At 34.7% G+C, this 25,161-nt stretch overlaps 1 protein-coding gene across 2 annotated transcripts; it reads right to left on the bottom strand.

Moving 5' to 3' along the window:
* Positions 1 to 5,289: 5,289 nt before the first annotated feature.
* Positions 5,290 to 6,597, bottom strand: LOC107471839 (protein SOB FIVE-LIKE 4-like). 2 transcript variants are annotated; one of them, XM_021133779.2, is made up of 2 exons: positions 6,532 to 6,597; positions 5,290 to 5,957 (listed from the first exon to the last, which is right to left on the bottom strand). In XM_021133779.2, exons 1-2 carry the CDS (start codon positions 6,534 to 6,536, stop codon positions 5,477 to 5,479), a joined length of 486 nt encoding a protein of 161 aa, XP_020989438.1. In that variant the 5' UTR covers positions 6,537 to 6,597; the 3' UTR covers positions 5,290 to 5,476. The 2 variants fall into 2 exon arrangements, with proteins under 2 accessions (XP_020989438.1, XP_052113779.1); XM_052257819.1 differs by lacking the exon at positions 6,532 to 6,597 and adding an exon at positions 6,234 to 6,454.
* Between the last annotated feature and the right edge of the window lie 18,564 nt (positions 6,598 to 25,161).

Here is a 25,161-nt window from a genome sequence, read left to right as displayed (position 1 = left end):
ATATCAATAAGGCAAATAAAAATTTTCTATCATAATATATATGGTTAGAAACATCTTAGTCACCTCTATCATCATCCTTATCATCATCATTAGGAGGGTTCAGAAAACTGTCTGTGTGGTCCAAGAATTCTATATCTTTAGGTGATTACTGATCACTCTATTGTGGTTGGTTTGTAAAAATTTCATAGAATTTTGATTAATAACTTTAGGATAAATAATTACAATAGCAATTCAAATGTCCCAGCACCGTTTTGAATTCTATTAATACAAATTACATAATAAGAACAGGAACTTTATAGCACAAATTCAATCGTACACAATAGAAGAACAAAAAACTTTGCCCCCAATGCAATAATAAAACCAGAGAGAATATAGAGCAAAGTATCCATTCAATTCACCAAACTATGAAGTTAGAATTCACATTCTCTGAGAAACTCACTTTCGATGAAAAGAGAATTGTGAAGAAAGTCAAACTAACTAAGAATGTTCAATATAAGCCGAGCCAAATTACTTGAGGCCTTAGTCTAGAGGACTATTATGTGATCTTTACACTTGACAAAGTTTTGAAAGAGCAACATGTAATGAATAAATAATAAAAAAGGGTTGAAAGAGAAGCCAAAGACTTTGAGTACCACTAACTAAGGATTCGAGTCAAGTGCTTGTGGTACTTATGTATCAAGCAAAAGCTTAAAAACAAAGCATTTAGAGTCACGAATAGACTCAAGGTGCAAAGTACTCCCCTCCAAAAGAAGAGGAAGTCAAAGGCTATGAGCACCAATAATTGAGAATGTTAAAAAGATAATGTAAGTTCAAAGGGCTCCGTAATCAATTGCTTGTGGTGTTCCTGTGTTGAACAAAGTTTGAGACAAAATATTTAGAGTCACGACTAAGTTCAAGGTGCAAAGTACTCAATAAGAATAAAATGTGAAAAAAAGTAAATAAGCTTGCTTCAAGGTGATGATTCAAGGAAAGGTTCTATAATCTAATCCGGACAGAGACCTTGAAAGATTATAACGCCAATTATGTTGAATTGTACATAAGTGAAACGGCTAACCAAATTTATTTGGATTGAAATCATTCACCCGTGTATTTTAAGGTTGAAAAGTTTGATGACTAAGTCATGATTCTTTGCTTGCTTGAGGACAAGTAAGAGCTTAAGTTTGGTGTTGTGATGCATGAGCATTTTAAGCACTTTTAATTGGCATTTCTTATAGAAAAGTTATGACTTTTTCTTGGTAATGATATGATTTTCAAGGCTATTTTATTAGTACTTTGATTTTCTTAATTTTATGATTCTTGTAAAAAAAATGATAGGAAAAGAGAAGCAAAAGCACAAGGAGGAACCAAGAATTGAAGGCAAGTGCAAGAGAATTCGTGAATGCTATCAACCTTGACCTCCTCACACTCCAACGAGAATAAATTGAGTTACATAGGTCCAAATGATGCGATTCTAGCGGCATTAGAAAGCTAACTTCCAGAAATTTCTAACAGTATATAATAGTCCATACTTGCTCTCGGGTATCACGTCACTAAATGTCGAGACATTGGCGTCCAGCGCTAAACTGCGTCCAACACCAGGAAGGAAGTCATGCGTACGCATCCCATGTGCGTACACACAACCAGCGCCAAAAGAAAACTTATGCGTATACATCTAGTATGCGTACGCACAACACCCAGTCGGCATCTGACATGATGAAGCAGCATGAAATGCCTAGGACGTGATTCACTTCTAGAGGCTTGCCGCTAAATGCCGCCTTTCAGGCGTTTAGCGCCAGTTACACTGCAACACGATCCAAGATTGCAATTAAGTCAGCGGATTTGATTTTAATTTTGGATTCTTTTTGAATAATTAGGTTTTACTATAAAAAGGGTGAGATTGGCTCTTCCTCTCTCTTCTTCTCTTCTTCTCAATTTCTTCTGCACTTGAGAGTTTTACACACTTTTACACTTTAAGATTTTCTCTGTACTATGAGCAATTAAATTTTCATTGTTAAAGTTATGAGCTCTGTTTATTTTGATGGGTTAATACTATTTTTTTTCTACTCTTTGATTAATGCATTTACTTATGTTCAAGAATTGGTTTCGGTCTTCATCCTACAAATTAGGGTATATTGGAAAATAATCTTAATCTAAATTGAATCCCATTGAATCTTGAAAAAGTTACATAATTGGAATTAAAACTTGAAACTTTTTTCTCATAATTCTTCAATAATCTGAATTTAATGTGATACATGATATATAATTGGATTATTTTTGGGTTATTAAGAATTGTGTGACTTATAAATTAGAATTTGGACTTAACCTTTTGACATAATTAATTGATCAAGAAATTGACGATTGATTAGGTTAAAAGAAATTGAATTGCATGCCAAAGAACTGGAATTCAATCACTTAGGATTTGCTATGAACTAAATCTTTGCATGAAGGTAGATGACAATAATTGTTAATCCGAAATTCTAAACATCTCCAAAGCCTTGACTCTCTTCTGGTATTATTTTTTCACACATTTACTATTTACATTCTTCAATTCTTTGTCTTCTATGTTATTTGATATTTAAAATTCTCAATTTTACTTGTCTAAATAGAATATTCAGTCAACCATTATTTGTTTAATCCGTTAATTTTCATGGAATCAACACTCACTCACCGTAAATTTATTACTTAAAACGACTCAATACACTTGCCGATAGTTTGTAATTTGTAAAAATTCGCATCAAATGCTCTGCAGTTGTTGGCTTCAAAGGGTGCTTAATCGGGTAGTTACCATGTCATTTACTGTTGAACACACTCCTTTGTTTTTAAAATTTTTTGAACATATAAAAATTTTAAATTTGCTTATTCTTTGGGATCTTGACAGTAAGAGAGAAGAGAACAAGAGTAACTTTGTGTTGATGGATATGGGTATAGAGATAAAATTGTTTTTAATGTTATTAGAAAAAGTTAGAGTTTGAATAAGTTAAAATTGATGATAGAAAAATAACTTTAAATTTAACGGTTTTTTTATGAAAACAACAAAAATTTAACTAATAGTTATTTTTGTCCAACAGAATAATTTATCTTTAATGAGTATAAGATTAATTTAAGTGTTTCATAATTAATTTTATCATCGTCCAAATCTTTAATGGTCAAAAATAGGGATTTACTCTTAATAATTATTTACTGGCTCTGTTTCTTCACTTGCAGGCGAGTTTGTTTGTTGCTGGCCTTTGATAGAGTGGAACAGCATTACAAATATATTCATACTATAATACTATGTCAAAAATAGTTGAGTGTTTTAAATTTAAGTAGTTGAGCTCAAGGAACAAGGATGGCCAAACTTTGGCGGGGTTCCAATTTTGATTGTTTAGCTTTTTCTTATAATTTAATTTGTTTATATTTTTATCCCGTTGTACCAAAAAATAAAAAAAAAAACACACAAAAACATGGTTGTTCCTGGATTGTAGGTTGCACATGGAAAGTGACTTAGCTTGGGGCTAGATGTAGTAGTTGGAAGCATGTATTGTTGAGGGTATGTCCATTGATGAGAGTTGAGAGTTAATTGATATTAAATGGTTGAAGCTATAGCAGCAGTTAGGTAGAAGTTCATGCACATACATGTGATGATGAATCAATGTCCTTCATAATTTTATTTTATTTGTTCATTTATAACACAACATATCATACCACCATAGATCTTTTCAAATAGCATACTATTATTATTATTATTATTATTATTTCTTCAACTCCTGTACCACCATTGTAGTACTCTTCAAAGCTTAAATCTTTAATATATACATTTTACTACAAGCATATGTATATATATTTTATTATTTTAAAAAGGACACCATGTGTGTGCCCTTTGGAGAGACACATGAAACATTTTGACTCTGCACTCATTTTATTTTTCATTAATTATTTTTTAATTTCATTATTTATACTTAATTAACTTCACTGCTGTCTTGCATTGGCTTACTAGATAGAGTAAAGAAAATGCTTGAATCAAATTTGTTAGCTTCTCTAAACTGAACACACCTATTTATACATGAAATGAATTGTTTTTTTTTTTAATTTCAATTCATGACTAGTTAACATTTTAATAATACTATAACTAAAATTATATAGTAAAGAAAAAAGAGAAATAGTTTTGTTTAGAACTTTATTACAAAATTGAGATGTTAAGAGTTTTCATCTTTTACTTATATAAAAAAAGTTAGAATGGATTTTAATTATCCATTCATATTAGAATTTATTATTACATTAATAAGTACTAATATAATAAGCCAAGACATATTAAGTGATTATATTAAAATCGTCATAGATTCAACTCTTAGAGTTAACTAAATGTTTATTTTATAAAGTATATATAATGAATGCATTTTAAGGGAAAAAATATATACTCAATTTTTTTTCATATTGTTTTCTATAATCAATGGTTATTTTATTATATTATATTTGTTTTCATAAATTGGCTAAACAAATTAACAAAATAAGTTTCCTGTAAACTTATCTAAATTTTCACATGTCTAATATCATATAAAGTGAGACATATATACTCCATGGAGTATGTGATGAGGTTTTATGACAAGTGCATATACAAGATTAAATAACTTAACAAAACTACTTTTGCTTGTGTTTAATTAACTTACTATATATAACTAATTACACTAATAAAGATTTGATTGTCCACCAATATATAATATAAATCATTTTCAGTTGTTGGCTTTACATAGTAGGTAGCAAATAAAGTTCAAAATTCTCCAAATTGAAGAAAAAGATATCAATATGAGCCAAATTAGTTTGTATATTGTGAATGTTGATTGTTGAGGATCCTTAATTAATTACTGCAGATTATTATTATTATTCATAATCTGTGGAAGACGAATAGATGCATTTTTGTCCCTTTCCCTCACCACTATTCATTGGTACTATTCCATGCAATTGAAAACTGATTTTTTTTTCTCTTATTTTTTTTAAATAAATATTCGAAAAGTTTAAACCATTTACAAACAAATAAGTCAAAGAAAAGGAAAATTATGATCTACACTCATGCAGTGCAGCACAATCTTATTAGAAAAAAAATGAGAGAGAGAGAGAGGAGTGGAACAATATAATAAAACCCTATAAAAAAGATCCAACAAATGCTTAAGATGAGATAAATGTGAATGATTCAGAGTTTTTAGAATTTTACATTAAAATGTTTTTTGATATAAAATTTCTAAAAATAGAAAAACATCCCATAAATAATGGTTCTTGCATGGTGTGTGCTAATAACTAGCTAAGTAATAATTAATTTGAATATATGGTGATGAAAGTATTTTGTTGTTACGAAATTTGAGCATTGCAAAACAAGTACTCTGGAAAACATACATACACAAGTCATGATCAGTACACAGTACTTGAAACTATTAATTAGTAGAATTGAAAGAAAAAGAAACCTAATAATAAGCAACAAACATAATAAGCAACTAGCTAGATAGATAGATAGATATGTCTTCATCTATTTCCCTTTTCCCATCCACAAACTTTTTCTCATCTTATTATTATTATTATTACCTTTGCTATTATTATCCTTCATTACCATCTCTTTCTTCTTCTTCTTCTTCTTCTCTTCTTTTTTCTTTCTAGCATTATTATTCTTCTTCTCTAAGAAACACTGCTTGTTGATACCACCATCATCATCATATTCTTCTTCATCTTCTTGATGCTGGAAATCTTTGCCATTATTATTACTATCAACCCCATGAAGGTGGCTTGGCCCAGAGGAAGCATCAGAAGCCATAGAATCATCATCATCATCATCATCATCACTTTCATTATCTTGTTGATGATAACCTTCATTGTTATTACTGTACCTGCTAATATAACTGTTGTCTCCATCACCATGATCATCATCATCATCATGTATGGGGGACCCAATATACATAGTCCATCCTGATTCACTGCTGTGACATTCTTCTGATGGATCCATTATTTTTGTTCTGTGAGGAAGAGAAAAGAACAAGAGAATGAAGAAGCTAAGAAGGAGAAGAAGAAGAAGGGTGAAAGAAACAAGGTAAAAAAGGAAGAAAGGAACTTATTATGTATGTATGTATCTCTTAAAACAGGAAAATACCACTTTATCCCTGAATTATAATAACATTCTTAAGTGACAAATAAATGAAGATGAATAATAATAATAAAAAGAGAAGGATAAGTGTCAACACACCACACCACCTGAAAATGTAAATACACATTAATTATTCTCTCTGACTTACCTCTCAAAGGAGCAGAAGACAGCTATAGAAGCTGTCAATGAAAGTGAAATTAAGCTTTCAAAAAAGAGCATATTATTAAGATGATGAGATGAGATGAGTTTCATCACATCAAATAATTAAATATGTATAATTAATTTCTCCTCTGCATGTGTCATTTAATAAGAAAGACAGATGCAGATAGATGGTTAAATATGAATGGCAGATGAGATCAGATGAGAGTAGTGTGGCACAGGCTACAAAATTAGAGAGAATATAAGACCCATAGTTTAAATAGTAATCAATAGCACCTCTTCATTACCTCATTTAGCTTTCACAAATACCCTTTTAATTATTTCTTTTATTTTGTCCTACTTGCTTCCTTTTTCTCTTCATTCATAATTTCTTGCTTTTTTCACTGCCAATCAAATCCAACACACACCACATCATCACTAGCTATCTATATATCTTGCTATCACAATTCAAGTCACTCTGAGAATTCCTTTGGTTCTTAGATATGCCCTTCTTCTACCTTTTGGGGGTTGTTGAGTGAAGTAATAACTTGAGTTATTATATATCATCTCCTTTACCTTAATGAGGATCCAAATTTTGAAAACCGACAATCTATTATAATTTTGATAATATTTAAAAAAATTACTAGCATTAAAATAATATTTTTAATAAATTACTTTAAATTTAAAAATATATTTTTTAATAACTTTAATTTTAACCGTACTTTTTAAATGTCGTTGACATACCGAAATTATATATATAGCTATTGCAACCACTACTATTAGTTTTTTAGAGTTTGAAACATAAAATTTTTATTTGCTTTATGCATTTTTTGGAGATAATAACAAATTTCTTACAAAATTTTTAATGTTGAACCATAAAATAATTATTTATTTTAAAAATTTAAACTATTAAATAAAAATATAAATAATTATATATCTAGCTAATAAAGTTGATTTATATGGAAATTGATTTAAATTGGATTTATTATTTATACGGATGTGCAAAAATATAAAATCTTAGCTCTTATATATTATTGTGTGAGAGTAACACATGCATGCCCCCTTTTGATGTTGGACTATTTTTTGATTCTTGCAAAAAAAAAAATGGCTTATACACATGATATTCGTACAATTATTTTGATTGTTTGCTTGAGGACAATAAATAGTAACTCGCATAATGATTGGTAACTTTGGTGTAAAAGAAATGAAAAAACGTGGAAAAGATTGTGTTTGTAATAAAAAGATAAAATGACGAGGAAAATCCACAATAATTTTATAATAAATAATGTAAAAAAAATAATCTTCATAGAAACTCACGGCTGTATTGTTGTACCCTAAAAAATATCAGAGAAGCAAATAACAATGACTAATTCTTATATTCACAGTTGGAAAAGAGTGATTCTTTTCATATCGATTTTTAACATAAATATTTAATAGATAAGAGAAAATATAATAACTAATGATAAAAAAAAAAGTGAAAACTCAGGTGTAGTCAACTTCGTGTGAAGTTGATAGTTGAGAGTCGTTAAATAATTTAAATGGTTTGACTAAATTTTTATCTAATGGTTTTCAATTATCAATTTCACGTGAAGTTGATTGCACTGAATTTACACCTAAAAAAATAAAAGTTTTGATATGAAACCAAAATGTATGATTTTTAAAAATATTGTCATTTTTATAATGTTTTTAAAATATGGGGATTTTTTTTTGAAAAAAAAAGAATAAACGTTTTATTATTTTACAGAAATCACAGGGATACGGTTTTAATTATTTTCTTTTAATTCTTTATTTTGAAACCAGAAATTACAAAATGGGATTTTATTACTTCTTTAGATTTTTCATTTTGCAAAAAAATATTACAGAATCCGTTTTAACCAAGTCAACCATCACTTTACCATTTCTATTTTTTTTCTCCAACTATTCATATAAGTGTATTATTATTACCCCTACCTGGATACGTGCATTTCACTCATGCTTTGTTAGTATAAAAATTACTTCTATAAGCGATGTAAAATGAAGATTTTTTATTCTATACATAGAATGTCTCAATAATAACAAAGTCGCGTGACAATTATTATTATTATTATTATTATTATTATTATTATTATTATTATTATTTGAACAGGAAAATTCTAGTAGTTCCTTTTATGAGAAACACATATACCCAACTCTTTTGTCCTCCTCCGACAAAACCATATAATAATAATAATAATAATAAAATAAGTGATTGTTTATGACTTGTGTGTACGTGGAAAAGGAAAAAAAAAAAGATAAGAAACATATGCATGATAGCTGGTGGTGAAGTAAATAGTGATTAAGATGAGTTTTAATACTGTCTTAACTTGTGATGAAATGACATTTTTGACATATGAAACGACTTCTTTTGCATTATGCAATGTACCTGTTTCACAATTGCTTTAGTACGTTTACCCTAGTGTAATATATATAATATATAATTAGATAAAATATTATTTTTGTCTTTTTAACATTTGAATCAAATATGAAAGTTGTTTCTAATATTTTAAATATTTTATTTAAGTTTTTAGTGTTCTAAAATTATTATAATATTATTTTATGAATATTCTGTAATGAAAATATATACATATGTAGTAGACATTACAAGTCACCGTAACAAACTAATCACGTATTATCGTTAGTAAAAAAATTAAACAAATAAAAAAAATAACACAAGTAATATAAAATTCTAATTAAATTTCGTTCCTTCACATAACACATATAGAACTGTTGCATGAGTTGGATCAGGTTCAATAATTGGAAATTAAAGCTGTGTACACAGAAACTGAAACCAAATATTAACATGGTATTTCATAACAAGCTAATCTTAGTCATTCAACAACACTTAACAAAACGAGATGATTCAAACTATACTTAAGGAATCACTGCTACCGATACAAAGAGTTTAAAAAAAGAATCGAAAAATTATTTTAAAAAATATTATTTTTATTATTTATATTTTTTATCTGTAATTACAAAATTTTTTCTAATATATAGACCAAGAATATACTCGTTATAAAATAATATCTTAATAAATTATATTAATTTTTTTTAATTTTTTTGATATTTTTTAATTTTGTTTTCTAATTATAATATTCTAATAATTATAACAGATTTAGTCCAAAAATGGAAATGGACCTCTATTATAAAAGAAAAAAGTTCACATGTTTTGTTATAGGCAAAACTTCCATCATTGATTATGGCTAAAATTTTTATATATGAATAATTTTAATGAGAAATATAAAAATATTTGATCATTTTGATTCATGATAAAAGATTTCACTTTTAGTAATACAATATTAAAAACAAAAAAGTTCTAATTGATTCTAGTACTGGTGCTGAGTGAGACTTTGATGTAGTTTCTCACAATTTATTGTTATTATTTGAATTCTCTTGATTTCTTCTCTCTTCGTTCATCATTATCACTTTACTAGTAGGATTTATGTTACTACTTAACCGTCTAAATTAATATGACACTAACAAAAATTTGAATTAGAAACAAACAAAATTTTTTTAAAGTAAATTTTAAGAATTTATTTGGCTAATTATAAAAGTAAAAAATTATTTTAATTTGCGATAATGTTAGAAAAATAACAATTAATGATGAGTATTAAATAAAATAAGTTTTAACTATTTTTAGTTAATTTTTTTATTATTAAATATTTTTATTTAATTTGTGTTTGAAAATTCAAAAACCATTTTAAACACTACTTCAATATTAATTTGCTGAGGGAAGGTGACCCCAGTAGAAAATTTTTTCGAAAAAGAATTAAAAAACTTTTAGCAAGAAGAAAAAAGAAAGAATTAGAAAGCGTTACAGAAAAAAAGGCAAACAAAAAGGTTAAATAGGATTATTGTAAGACTTCGTTTGAAAAATTTTAAAAATTATTTTATTATTATTTTTTTATTTATAAAAAATCACATTAATATTATTTAGTACTGTTTTTTAAATATATTAATTAATTAAGTTATTTAATTTGTTCAAACTGGATATATCGTACAGGTCATCCAAGTCTGAGGCAAACTGCTTGTAAATTCAAACAAAAAAATTAGTAAACAAAGTTATTTATTTTTTTAAGAAAATAATTTTTATTTTTGAGAAAAAAAAAATTCTGCCGCCAGTGAATGCTTTAGATAAATTCTGAATGTACACTTGGCAGTTGTATGCAACCCCATGCATTGAGATGAAAAAAGAAAAAGCATAACACGGTTTGAAATAGTACACTTAAATTAAAGAGACGGATCCCTTCCTTACGAATTATATCTTGATTCTTTTATACAACTATATGAAAATGAAACAAGAAGAATTAAATTCTCAAAGTCAACACACATTATTATTATTTTGTATGGTTTCAACTTGGATAGAGTTATATCCTTAAGCTAACACAACACTTTTGATGAGTAACGTGCATGTATCTAGTTAACAGCACAATGAGTTGTTGTTTTATGAAATTTTCACGTGATAAACTATATAATATACTATTCAAGATTTCGTTCTTTTCAACGAATTAAAGTTTTCAAAGCAAATAAGATTTAGCTGCATAACTTTATATTCCTGAATTTCTTTTTCATAATTTAACATATAGTAGTACTTATTCAGAGTTAGCTGTTTTCGACTCCCAATTGTATGTTATAAGACAAAAAACGTTACTCAGTCCACCAGTGTACGTGTGTGTATATATAGAAGTGGGACAATTGTGTAGAAGATCTCAATGAAAAATGGAAAGGACAAATAATCATGATCACTTCATCTCAATAATACATGTATATATAAATATTAAACTAATTTTCTCTAGCTAATCTCGTTATTGATTCAGTGTATCTTATCACTGAGGACAATGACATAGCATATCTATGCATATGCATAATATATATATATATATTATTGTTTTTCATAATCAATTAGATAACTACGAAATATAGAGCTATCTGTAAAACAAAATGTGAATTATAAATAAATCAAACATAACAAAACAAAAAATATAACATCTAAAATTCTATACTATCAAAATACATTTTTACCTTTTTTACTCATTAAACGTTAACATTATTCTCGCTTTTACATACTAGACGAATTACTTCTACTAAAAATTTACATTATGACTTTTATTTTTGCTACTTTATTAGAATTTTATATTGTGATCATTTTGTTATGACAACTTTATATATATTAAATTGGTTGATTTAAAATTATATACATAATTTTTTTTGTTATTGTTTGAATTATTTTTTAAACTATAATTTAAAATTATATATAAATTTTACAATATTTTATTAGAAAGATTAATGAAAAATAAGAATAATAAAAATTTTAAACTAATTTATAGCCATATTTTTTTAAGTGTTGCCATATTGTATAGTAGTCATCGATAGCCATGCTTAATAAACGTGGTCATAATCAAACAATTGGCACGCTTCAAAAACATAATCATATCTTCAACTATTGACAAGCGTGACTGTATGTCTACTAGAGAGGAGAGAGCACACTTAGAAAACGTGACTATATGGTTATACATGCAGCCACATGCTTTTAAAGCGTGGCAATAATTAACAACATGGCAACAAAATAAGTGTGGCCATAGCTCAATAAAAGCGTGCCAATAGAGCAAGGGGCACGCTCGCGGATGTGACTCTTGTAAAAGTGTGGTCATAGCTAAAAAAGTATGGCTAAAAAAGCATAACTACAAGCTGTGGCCATGTTTTTTCTCATTTTTTGGCACGCTTTAAAAGCGTGACAAAAGCCTATTTTTTTGTACTGATAATATGATCATAATTTAATCTATCATGTGTCAAATAATTTATTATTGTTATTATATATATTATTCAACTAAAGGGTTAATATAATAAGGTCCTTAATTAAATTTAGTGATTTATCATTAAGATAGTGATCATAATATTGAGAGATAATTTTTTTATAATTTAATCTAAACTATTTTTTATCATAAGATTATTAAAAGACAGGGACATTTTATATAGGCTTAAGTACGATTTTGGTCCCTAAGGTATAGGCCGAAAATTTTTTTCGTCCCCAACCTTTTTTTGCATACAAAATCGTCTAAGGTTCAACTAAGTTTTAAAATCATCCTTTGGACCAAAATACCCTTCTCTCCTTCTTTTTCTTCTTCTTCATCACAACATTTCTTCTTCTTCATCAAAAGCAAAAACAGAAAAAACAAAAGCAGTGCGTAACACTGTGACTGAGAAGGTTTCTTCTGTTTTCTCGCAAAAGAAAATAGCAGAGAGCAATGGGAGTTTTCACTTTCGTGCTGCACAAGTCCGGCGGAGAATGGACGGCGAAGCAGCATAACGGCGACATCAAGGAGTCATCCTCCAACACCGTCGAAATCCAATGGAAGCTCGTTAAGATCGTCTGCGTAGTCGAATCATTTGGAGCCTTTCAATCCTCTTTCTCTATAGTTACCCCTTCCTCCCCCATTTTCCAGGTACTCTTTCTCGATTTTGTTTAGCATCTTCTCAAATGTTCTGTTTGAATCAATCTGTAGAGATACCAAACTCAATCAAGAAGAAGAAGAAAGAGAGAGGGAAGATTGAGAGTGCAGAAACAAAGAAAGCAGAGAGAAGGAGAGAAAAATGAATCTGTATTGATTTGGGTTTTGTGAACAGTGAATCATCAAGCTTGACGTTTTGGTTTGGGACTTAGCTATATATACAAAGGGTAAATCCAGCTGTCATAACTAACTTCTAACACATGCTGCAATTACAAAAACTAACTCTAACAGTAATGCCTAACTAATTGTGTTTACTAACAGCACTAGCTAATCTTCACTTGGCTAACTTAACTCTATCATCACCCCTGCTGATTGGCCTTTCTGTTGTTGCTTCAGACTTGTTAACTGAACAACTCCATCATGACCACTGCTGATTGGTCTCTCTGCTGTTGCTTCATTATTCCTTTTTGAGTTTACAGGATGATCCCTGACTGCTTTCTCCCTTGACTCTTCTTGATTGAGTCCAGCAACATTAAGCTTCTTCAAATCTTCCACCATTAGCTTAGACCTAAATTCTAGAAATGCAGCACCTGGCAAGGGCTTTGTAAACACATTAGCTAGTTGTACTGTACCAGGGACATGACTAACTTGAACCACCTGTTTAGACACATAGTCTCAAACAAAGTGCAAATCAGTTTCAAAGTGCTTAGACTTTGAGTGCAGAATTGGGTTAGCAGCAAGCAATACAGCACTTAGATTATCATAGAACATTAAAGGGGGTGTTGAGAGTTTGGCACGAAGCTCAATCATAAGACTCTTGATCCAGATTAATTCAGCCACAAGATCAGCCATAGCTCTATATTCAGCTTCAGTGCTGGATCTGGCAACAGTACCTTACTTCTTTGAGCTCCAAGAAATTAGATTTTCTCCAAGAAAAACACAAAAGCCTCCAGTGGATTCTCTATCATCCAAATCTCCTCCCCAATCAGAGTCACTGTAGGCTCTAATGTTGTGAATGGTAGTTTTATGCAAGTGTAACCCAAAACTTGCTGTACCACTTACATATCTAAGCATCTTTTTTACTAGTTTTCAATGCTCATCTAAAGGTGTTTGCATGAACTGAGACACCTTGCCAACACTACAGGCTAATTCTGGTCGAGTGATTGTTAGGTACTGCAAGCTACCCACCACTGACCTGTATAGCTTTGGGTTTTTGAACACTGAACCACCACATGCAGAGAACTTTACTGAAGAAGGCAAATGAGTCTGACATGGTTTGCAATTTTCCATATCCACCTTCTTGAGTAGGTCTCTGACATACTTCTCTTGTGAGAGTATTAGACCACCCCCAGCAGTTTTAGTGACTTGAACACCAAGAAAATAATGCAGTTCACCCATGTCTTTTAGTGCAAACCGATTGTTCAACTACTGAATTACTTGAGAAACTACTTCATCAAAGTCCCCTGTGATGAGTCTATCATCTACATATACCAACATGATTACCACTGAGTTATGCCTAAAATTGATGAAGACAGAGACATCAGATTTTGTGGCATTAAACCCCAAGTGTTACAAGGCTATGGACAGCTTGTGATACCAGGCCCTTGGTGCCTGCTTTAAGCCATAGAGAGCCTTTGTGAGCTTGCACACTAAGCTACCATCACCAACTTCATATCCCTTTGGTTGTTTCATGTAGACATCCTCGGCTAAGTCACCATGCAGAAAGGCATTATTTACATCAAGTTGCCTAATTTTCCAGCTTTTGGATAGAGCTAGTGTGAGCACAATTCTGATTGAGGTAGGATTTACGACAAGGCTGTAGGTCTTGATGAAGTCAAAGCTAGGCCCTTGAGAAAAGCCCTGAGCTACCAATCGAGCTTTGTATTTTTACAGGGAGCCATCTGCATTGTACTTGGCTCGAAACACCCATTTACTCCCAACAGCTTCTCTGCCTTCAGGTAAAGTGATTAAATTCCATGTGTGGTTTTTCATTAGAGCATCATACTCTACATCCATAACAGCCTTCTAGGATGGGCGAGACAAGGCATCTCTCACTGTGTAACAACCCCGATTTTCGAGTATGTGAGATCTTTTTAGAAAATACGGATTTCTCCGGAAGATCAATAAGGGGAGAACTTTTGCTATATCATCAAGTATCTCAATCCTTATTTTCATTATGTCATCTTTAAGATAGAACCTATTCTGAGGCAAGCTCGATAATGCAGTCATGAAGAACATAGTTTTTGAACCGTATCAGTTAGGAGTTTTGATTCTAGTTTTTGTAAATAGTCTCTGTTTGACGAAGCAGACTCGATTAATGAGAGAAGAGAGATAATAGGATAATATCATCATTATATGAGTATTATAATCTTCTTGAATGATATTATAAGGTTACCTGGTCAGTTTTAGTTAAAAACAGAAAATCGGTTTAACCAGGTTCACAGTTTACTGGTGCAGCTTAGCACTAGCACTCTCTGATGACTTTAGCAATGCTAAGGCCTCATCATACATGTTATATTCTCATGATAAATATGTTACTAGTGTCATTTATTCTAGTAGCTCAGAAAAGAATTTTTAGAGATGTTTTTACAACTGTTCCGATACATCTAGTTTTAGTAGTTATACACCTAAGATATTTTAATATTATTTTAATCTACCTCCAAGCCAACCAATAAAAACTCACCCTACACCCCCAAGCCACTCCAAGGCTGGTCATTTACTCCCTTTGGCCGAAAATAACAAGAGAGAAAAGAGAGAAACTTTCATGAACACTTAATCTTCAAAACTTGATTTCTTCTGAACTGAAACTCAAATCAAAATTCCGATTTCACCAAATGATCCTCTCTTCTTCCTCTACATAACCATGTAACTTATCAATGATGGAAATAAGGTGCGATGGCTGTTCCTTTCCCCTTTCAATTCGGTTTTCAAGGAAACATGCTTAAACATGTGTTTTCTTGATGTTCTTCCGTAGGAATCTTGCTTAACTTGACTTGAGGGCCAAGAAATGTTAATTTCTAGCAAGTCTAAGGTGAGATATCCCTTCCTAATATGTTGAGAGAGATTTGGTCAGTTGAGGATTTGTGGATTTAAAGTTGTTCTTGATGTGATTTAAGAGGAAAAAGTGCTTCAAGAACACTTCAAAGAGTACCCGGATTTGGAGCAGCAAATCAAGGTAGGGTTTGAAGAATTTAATCTTGATTGATTGTGTTTGAGTTGTGTAATTATGATATGGTTTGGCTGTGCTTGAAATTGATTGTTTATATGAGTGATTCATGTTGAAAATTTGGTAAAATTTTGATGAAATTTGATGAAATTCAAGCTATGAACTTGTGTTCTTGTGGCTGCTGGAAAATGAAACCCTAACCCTTAAATTGGGGTTCAATTTGTGTTAAAATCATGTAGAAAAGATGGGGTTTTAGTGGCTGCTAATTTATTATGAATTTTGGTAAAAATCGGTTGCTGAAAAGACTGAAAAACGGGTAAAAACAGAGAAAGAATCTGAAGAATTTACGAAGAATACGAAGAACACTTTGAGTGTGATGAAGAACAGGCTTTAGATCCTTAAAAGGGCAAGGAAGTAAAATTTTTTGTGTTTAAGGGGTTATTTAGTAATTTCTGAAAGTTAGGGTGGTTAAAGTAGAAATATTAAAAATTACCGGGGTAAAAAGTTAATTTTGAAAGTGAAAAGGTAAAAGTAAGGTAATTTTTGAAAATTTAATGATAAAATAATAAATAATAATAAAATATTAACTTTAAGTGCAGAATCTCATAATTACCTTCATAAAACACATAGGGAGTGGTAATAACATGATAGTGAGACAAAGATAAAGGAAAGTTAAGAAGTTAAAGAAAAGATAAAAAACCAAAGAAAATTCTGTAAAGTTTTAATGACAGAAAAACAGATAGAGATTAGTGAACGAATTAGGGCAACATAGTTAGTTATTGAGTTGCGCCTAAGGTTAGGTATTATATGAAAAGTTAAACTGTTTCAGTATAGACTTAATGAACCTATACTTGGGACATGCTAACTATTCATACCGAAATTTACATAAGCTTTAAATACATACGTTAAGCAGAGAAAAGAGTAACCAGAGTAGAGTAAAGAGACTAAGAGATATTTGTTTATTTGTTGCTTAAGGCAACCCAAGAGATGTGTTTATTCATTTGTTGCATTACGGCAACTCCAGATATACTTCTATGATCATCTGCTGCATTGAGGCAGTCAGATAGATGGTGGTGCGACCACTGAGAACGCTTTCCTGCTGTACAGATCCATATTTTATTTCTGTAAGGCAGAGGGGTTATTTTCTGCTACAAAAGTACCGTGACCACCTGTTCCATTTCTGTAGTGGCAGAAGGGTTATTTCTTGTATACAGAAGGTGTGTCGGCATACATCCCTACAGTGGCAGATGTGTTATTTCCTACGTGCAGTAGATCCTGTGGTGGCAGAGGGGTTATTTCCTGTACACAGGGGTATAGCCAACTAGAAAGCCATACCTGTTTCAGCTACTTCGGGTTACGTCGGGAGCGGGTAGAAATCGACAGATGAGCCCATTACCTGCTAGGACAGACATACATCATACTTGGTTGTGTATTTTCTCTATTATGATTGTTGCATGAATATATGCTTTCTTTGTTTGTATTCTATTCTCTGTGTATGTGTTTGTATTATTTTCTTGTATTCTTCTATTTGTGTTTTGCTATATGTTTTCTTTATCTTTTCTATTTATCTGTCTTCTGTTTACTGCTTCTCTATATTCTGTTATTCATCTACCAAATAACACAGAATTAATGAACTTAACTAATAACCCCGACCCTACTAAGAACTCCCCAGTTCTTACTCCTTCTCTCTCCCTCCCCCCTCCAGATGGAAGCATGAGTACCCTTCCGTAGTTTGCTGATGACCGTTCGTAAAGAGGATTCCGCTCTAGGTGGTCTTCTGAGTCAAGGGAGAATCCCGTTCTCTGTTCATATGTATATACGGTGAGACCAGCCAACATCTGCATCCCGTTTGAACGTGAACTTTAACCTAAATCTTGTGTACGAGACTCTTGTTATGTGGCTACTTGATGAGGTACTAGAGTGACGCCATATGGCAATGACTAATTGTGCAGAGGAGTGATAGACGACCTTCCACCTTTTGATGACATTCGACTTGACTTGAGTTTTGAAGACTTAGAACGTACTTTCCCTCGCTTTAGTAGTTTAGAGGGACTAGGTGAGTATAGAGTCTAGACTAGCCTGGGTGCCAGTTTAGGGACTTCTTGAACAGGTTAGGGCCTGGGATGTTGTATGTATATATATGTATATAGTTATTATCTAGCTATATCTAGGGGTGTTCTAACTAACAGTCTATACTCTAATAAAGGCTAAATCACCGAATGTTGTCTACTACTTGTGATGTATTTATGTGTGGTTGAATATAACTGTTTTATCTGTTATTATTTGTGAATTGATTATAAATGATTCTGTTTATTAATTCAAACATTTTCAAAAAAAATACCTCGCAAACTAACTACGTTTTTAACAATGACTCAGGCTCATATAATAAATAATAGATAATAAATAGGATGACAAATTAGTAGCACTCAGTTTCCGGTGTGTCCTAGGCGTACTGAAAATTGGGTCGTTACACACTGTCCTAGGTTCAGTAGCATCTAGGAGAGCTTTGGGTTTTAACACCCCATTCTTACTCCTTGTGATCATTGGGTGAGTGTTTAGAGGTAGGGTTTGGAGATCTGGTTGAATGTCAAAGACAATCTCTAGGTCAGAAATAGGGACTGAAATTGGTGTGTCCGAGGGAGCTGAGGGTGCAGAGAAGGTTGAAGCAGAATGACTAAAGGTATTAGAGATAGAGGATGTTGGTGAGGCTGCTTGTGTAGGTGAAGAGTGTGAGGATAATCGAGGCTGTATAGCTGCTGGTGTTTGTGACTGATTGAGATGGTTTGAGGTATTTGACAAGGAAGGTTGTGGGAGCTGGGTTGGACATCTCTTGATTAGTGGAATGGTTGGAGACAAATGAATATGAGATGGAGCTTTTTCTGGGTTAGGGGAGGATATGAAAGTTCCAGTTTTGAAGGAAAATTGAGACTCATCAAAGACTACATTACTGGAAACAATTATTTTGCCTTGTGGAGTAAGGCACTTGTAGCCCTTGTGAACTGCACTGTAGCCTAAAAAGACACAGGCTGCTGATCTAAACTCAAGTTTGTGTCTGTTGTAGGGTCGCAAATGCGGAAAGCATAAACAGCCAAAGGTTTTCAACTTGGAGTAGTCACACTTCTTTCCAAATAGTTTCTCAAAGGGTGACTGATCTTTCAAGACTGGAGTAGGCAACCTGTTTATTAGGTGTATTGCCATGACAAAGGCCTCCCCCCAATACTGCATTGGCATGCCAGCTCCAGCTAGGATAGCTAAGGCTTTCTCCACAACATGCATGTGTTTCCTCTCTGCACTACCATTCTGCTGATGTTCGTGCAGATAGGAGAACCTGTGCATGATCCCTTGTACCTGTAAATCTTTAGCTAGGCTCACATATTCAGTCGCATTGTCAGATTGAAACATTTTGATTTTAGAGTTTAAATTGCAGCTCAACTATTTGTTGGAAATACTTGAAAACAGATTTTGAGTTGAGAGCGATTTTTAATAAGGTATAGCTAAGTAAATTTGATGTAAGCATCAACAAAATTGACAAAGTAAAAATTTTCATTCAAGTTAGAAATGGGTGCAGGACCCCAAATATCTGAATAAACTAGTTGTAAAGGAGCAGTATAGATAGTAGTTGAAGGAGGATAAGGAAGAGCATGAGATTTGACAATTCAACAAGAATCACACAGGTTTTTATTATTTGAATGAGCAGCAATATTACATGATTTCAAAACAGAAGAGACGACATTATTAGAGGCATGGCCCAATCGATTATGCTATAGAAGAAAGGGATTAGTGGTGGACACAGCTGAGATAAAGTCAGCTGTCTTATTTGATCGAGTGAAGTTCAGGAATTTGTACATTCCTCTTTCAACTTTTTCATGTATGACAACCTCTCTAGTTCCCTGAGATTTTACACAACAGCCATTAGAGTGGACTTCAAACTAAACATTGTTATCGTAGTAGAATCTATTACACTGAGTAAGTTTTTGGTGATGTCAGGGACATGAAGTAACTTGTGTAGCAAAAACTCTTTATTACTCAAATCAGTTTTAAAATAAGATTTTCCAACAAAGTTAATGTGCAAACCTCATCCATTTCCTACAACCACCTGGTCTATCCCTTCATAATTCTCCTTTCGCATCAGGTTTTGTTGATCAGCAGTCATCTAGTGCATTGCACCTGAGTCTGGATACCAATTCTGGTCTTGTAATGTTGCTGGTGTGTTCAGTATGTTGCTCAAATTTGCTTGTGGTTCTTGGAGTGGCTGGGAGCTTATCCTGTCACCTTGACCTCTCAGACTGTCATTTCTCTCATACCTATACCAACACGTCATTGTTGTATGTCCAAGTTTATCACAAACTTGGCAAACTAGTCTTTCTCTCACAAATCTTGATTCTTCAGTATTAGTGAACCTGGTCCCCGGACTGTCATTTCTCTCGGAGTGTCACAAATCTTGATTCTTCACAAATCTTGATTCTTTCTCTCGGACTGTCATTTCTCCCATTTTTTAACCTAATGAAGAAAGGAATCATTTTCGAATGGGCCCTGGCATGCGAAGAAGTGTTCGGCCATTTCAAAAAAGTGCTCTCAGAACCACTCGTGCTTAGCAAGCCCAAAGAAGGAGAACCCCTCTACCTGTACCTAGCAGTGACCACACAGGCCATGGTGACAGTCCTTGTTCGAGAAGAAGACAAGACTCAGCGCTCGTTATACTTCATCAGCAAAGTGCTCCAAGGAGCAAAATTAAAATATACCAAGCTGGAAAATTTGGCCTATGCCCTGTTAACCTCGTCAAGAAGGCTCAAACAATACTTCCAAGGGCATAAGATCATCCTAAGAACCGACCAGGCGATTCGGAAAGTCCTCCAAAAACCCGACCTCACAGGGAGAATGATGGCGTGGGCAGTAGAACTGTCCCAATATGACTTGCAGTACGAGCCTAGACAGGCAATCAAAGCCCAGTCAAAGGCAGATTTCTTGGTAGAGGTCGCAGGAGTAGCGCTCGAGATAACGAACACACGGTGGAAGCTCCACGTCGAGGGAGCATCCAACCAAACATTCAGAGGGGCTGCGATCATCCTCGAGAGCTCGGCAGGGGTAACTTACAAGCAGTCAATTAGGTTCAATTTCCCAGTCTCAAATAACTAAGCAGAATACGAGGCACTAATAGGAGGGCTAATCCTAGCTAAGAAAGTTGGAGCATCGAGAATAGAAATTAGTAGTGACTCTCAGATCATCACATCCCAAATAAACAGCAATTACTAGGCCAGGGACACATTACTACAAAAGTATCTAGAAAGGGTAAAAGAATTATGCAAGAGCTTTGAGGAAGTCGTAGTCCAGCATGTCCCCAGGGAAAGGAACGCCTGAGCAGATCTTCTCTCCAAGCTAGCAAGCACCAAACCCAGGACAGGAAACAGATCTCTAATCCAAGGGCTGGCAACGGAACCAGCAGTCATCCTATGCGCAAACCAAACCCCAAGCCGCCCTCTTGGATAGATCCCATCTTCCGATATCTGGAACACGGCGAAACGCCTCCAGACGAAAAAGAAGCACAAGAAATCAGGAGGGATGCCCCAAGTATGTGATCATACAAGGGCAGTTATACAAACGAGGGCTCCACCAACCCTTGCTCAAGTGCCTGCACCCCGACCAGATGGACTATGTCTTGAGCGAGGTCCATGAGGGGTGTTGTGGTCACCATATCGGAGGGAGGTCGTTGGCAAGAAAGATCATCCGAGCAGGATATTACTGGCCCACAATGATGTCAGACTCCCAGGAATTCGTGAAGAAATGCAAAAAATGCCAAGAAAATGCTAACTTCCACAAAGCTCCACCTGAAGAACTCAGCCTGATGATGGCGCCCCGACCTTTCGTCCAGTGGGGAGTCGACCTCTTAGGACCATTCCCACCCGGGCCAGGACAAGTAAAATACTTGATAGTAGCCATAAATTACTACACCAAATGGGTAGAAGCAGAATCACTAGCCAGCATATCTTCAGCAAATTACCAGAAATTCATGTGGAGGCAAGTAGTCACAAGATTTGGAATCCCAGAGTCCGTCATATCGGATAATGGGACACAATTCACCGATAAGAAATTCAATGAGTTCCTCTCAGGATTAGGAATAAGGCAAAAATTCTCCTCGATCGAACACCTTCAATGCAATGGACAGGTGGAGGCAGCCAACAAAGTCATCTTAAAGGGGTTGAAGAAACGACTTGAAGGAAAGAAGGGCTCATGGACAGACGAGCTAGCCTCCGTCTTGTGGTCCTACAGAACCTCCCCCCAGTCATCTACCGGCGAGATACCATTCCGACTCACATACGGGGTCGACGCAGTCATCCCAGTTGATATAGGAGAATCGAGCCCAAGATTACTCCTAGGGGAAGGAAGCGAGACAGTCGAGAAAGACTTGATTAAAAAAACAAGACAGATGGCACACTTGACTGAAACAACAATAAAAAAATGATAGGCCTAAGATACAACGGTAAAGTGCTGAAGAGAAGCCTCGGGGAAGGCGACATGGTCTTACGACGAAACGACATAGGACCACTAACCCCAGGAGAGGGTATGTTGACCGCAAATTAGGAAGGACCGTACAGGGTAAAAGAAGTCATCGGTAAAGGTGCATACAAGTTAGAAAAATTGGATGTGAGCAAGGTACCGAGGACATAGAACATGGCAAACCTAAAAAGGTTCTACTCATAGGGGGAAGCAACCTGACGGCCTGGCAACATGCCTACATCAACTTTAACTCCTTTAATTTTATTCCTTTATTTATGTATCGCACTACCCCTTTTGTTTTAAAGTTCCACACATGCATCTATATAATAAACTTTGTTCTTTGCAAGATTTACGACAAAACGGCATATTGGCGCAAACAACGAACGGCCGGCTCAACGGAAACTCGGGACTGATCACCCTAAGGACCAAAGGGACCTAAGCTTAAAACAGCAAGTAATAGCAGTAAATACCATAAAAAGCGGTAAACCAAAAAGGCCACGACGGCACGAGTAATGAAAAACAACAAAATAAGTAAAGCCATGATGGCCCGAGCAAGTGAACAATCACTAATATAAAAACTTGATTGAAATGAAAGTTAAAGTGTTCATTACAAACAAAGGCGCCTGAACAGGCCCAGAAAAAAAAGGCATAAATTACAAAGTAAAAGGCAGGAAGAACAAAAGACAAAGAGAGACGTCCACTTCAAGGCTTCAGAATATCAACAGTCTTCCCATCCTCGATAGTCTTGAGAGCTCCAACTTGGGAAAGATCGAGATCGGGAGCCAGCACAGCCACCTGGAGCTTGATCCCTTCTTCGGTCAGCTTCACGGCCTCTCAGGCCCCCTTTGCAAGTTTCTTGTTCTTCTTCTTCAAAGCGACCATCTCCTTACGAGTAGCCTCTGCCGAGCTTTCCGCCAACTTTAGCTTTTACTCCAACTCCTCAACCTTCTTCTTAGCTGAAGCAGTCTCACCACGAGAAGGGTTTAAATCCTGCATCAAAGCGACGTCCCGCTCCACCAACCTATTGGCCTCTTTGGCATATTCCTTAGCTTTCTCCTCCAGCTCAGATAACTTTGTCTTCAAAGACTCCTCCTGAGACCTTGAATCTGTCACGTCTTTTTGGGAGTCCCGAAACTTCACCTCCATAGTGTGATAATTTTCCAAGACAGGCTCCACCTTCTTGGCGATAGTTGCTGCTCGAAGAAGGCTGCGATAGACCCACCTCACCTGCCCAGAAAGATCGGCATCACGGAAAAACTCGTCGGTGCCAGGGAACAACTTGGATTCAATAAAACCCCCAGCATCGAAGTTTTTCTCCATAATCGAGAGCGTCTTTTCGAAGTCACGTTTCCTTTTCTTAGGGTTGCTGACGACCTTCAAATCATCACCAAACCCCAGATCCTCCTCATCAAAGGAAGCCTCCGCCTCCACACTCAGATTCCTCGAGATGTTCTCAGAAAGGACCTTAACCCTCCCCGGCTAACCTTGGTCGGCCCCTTCAACCCGACTGCTACCTTCCCTGATATCCCCCTGATCCTGACTCGCCGAAGGAGTCACCGAGGAATCATCACCACCCTCATCATCCCCTTGGATGAGGCTCATCAAGTCAGCCAAGGTCTTCTTCCCACCAGCCATAGAAACTACAAAGCAAAAAGACAAAAGTATAAGTAAAAGAAGAGCAAGTGCTAGAAATGAAAAAAATGAAAGACTCACCAACATACGACTGACTGGCCTCCCAGTCCCCCATAACCATACGAGGGTTAAGATTTCTCTCGCCAAAAATCGCCAACAAGATGTCAGCGATGTTACGATCTTCCGGACTCAACCAATCGTAGGAAATTTTTATCAAATAATCGGATCCCACCCCGAAGCTCCAGTAGGCCAGGATCCGCCGCTCCTCCTCGGCAGTAAGCCAGAAGGGATGATGACCTTCAATGGGCCTAACCTTGAAAAAAGTAGACTTGAAGTCATGGTAGGAATCCTCAAAAAGGCCGAAAATCCTACGACCTTGTTGGGCCCTAAAAGACATATATCCCTTTTTCGCCTTCCCCTGGCGAGAAGAGTTCGTGAGAAAGAAGAGGTAGAGGAAAACATTTACAGAAGTCGGAAGCTCCAGATATTCACAAACCATCTCGAAGCATCGGATGGATGCCCAGTTGTTCGGGTGCAATTATGATGGAGCAACATCACAATGATTTAAAAAACCCATGACGAACGAGGAAAAGGGCAAACGGACCCCCAAAGTTGTGAACATGGGTTCATAAATCCACAGTCAGTCAACAACTCGTGGAGCTGCCAAGTTCTTTTGACAGACACGCTCCCAAGCTGCAGGAACATAAGCTTGGTAAAGCGCCTCCTCGGGACCACCCCCACATAAGAGCCCTGCCTGGCGCAAACCCTGAAGGCCCTCCTTAGTGACTTGGGAAGGGGTGTCTCTCACATCGGAAAAGACCAAGCGTAATGATCAACGAAGTCGGCTAGCAGTCGCTGAGCCTGATTCGGAAGAATGAGGCGCTCGGCCATATCTACAGCGTGGGCACCACTCAGTCAGAACGAGAGGTCGGAAACCCTTAAAGTAGCAAAAGAAAAATAAAACTAAAATCACCCCCTACGCTAACCCAACACCAACCCAGAACCAAGAACGAAACCCCAGGAAAAACCCAGCGGCGCCCCCTTTAAAAGAAAAAAGCAACAAAAACAAGCAGGAAAAACAGTCATGTGTAAAATGCACCAAGAAGAACAACACAAACCAAGGAAAGGAGGAAAAAGAAGGAAAATAACGTACCAGAGAAATATAGAGTCTGGGAAAGTGA

Source organism: Arachis duranensis, chromosome 1 (genome assembly GCF_000817695.3).
Source record: "Arachis duranensis cultivar V14167 chromosome 1, aradu.V14167.gnm2.J7QH, whole genome shotgun sequence".
Taxonomy (NCBI): Eukaryota; Viridiplantae; Streptophyta; class Magnoliopsida; order Fabales; family Fabaceae; genus Arachis; species Arachis duranensis.
The sequence above is the reverse complement of the archived record's forward strand: the minus strand, read 5'-3'. Positions and strand labels throughout refer to the sequence as shown.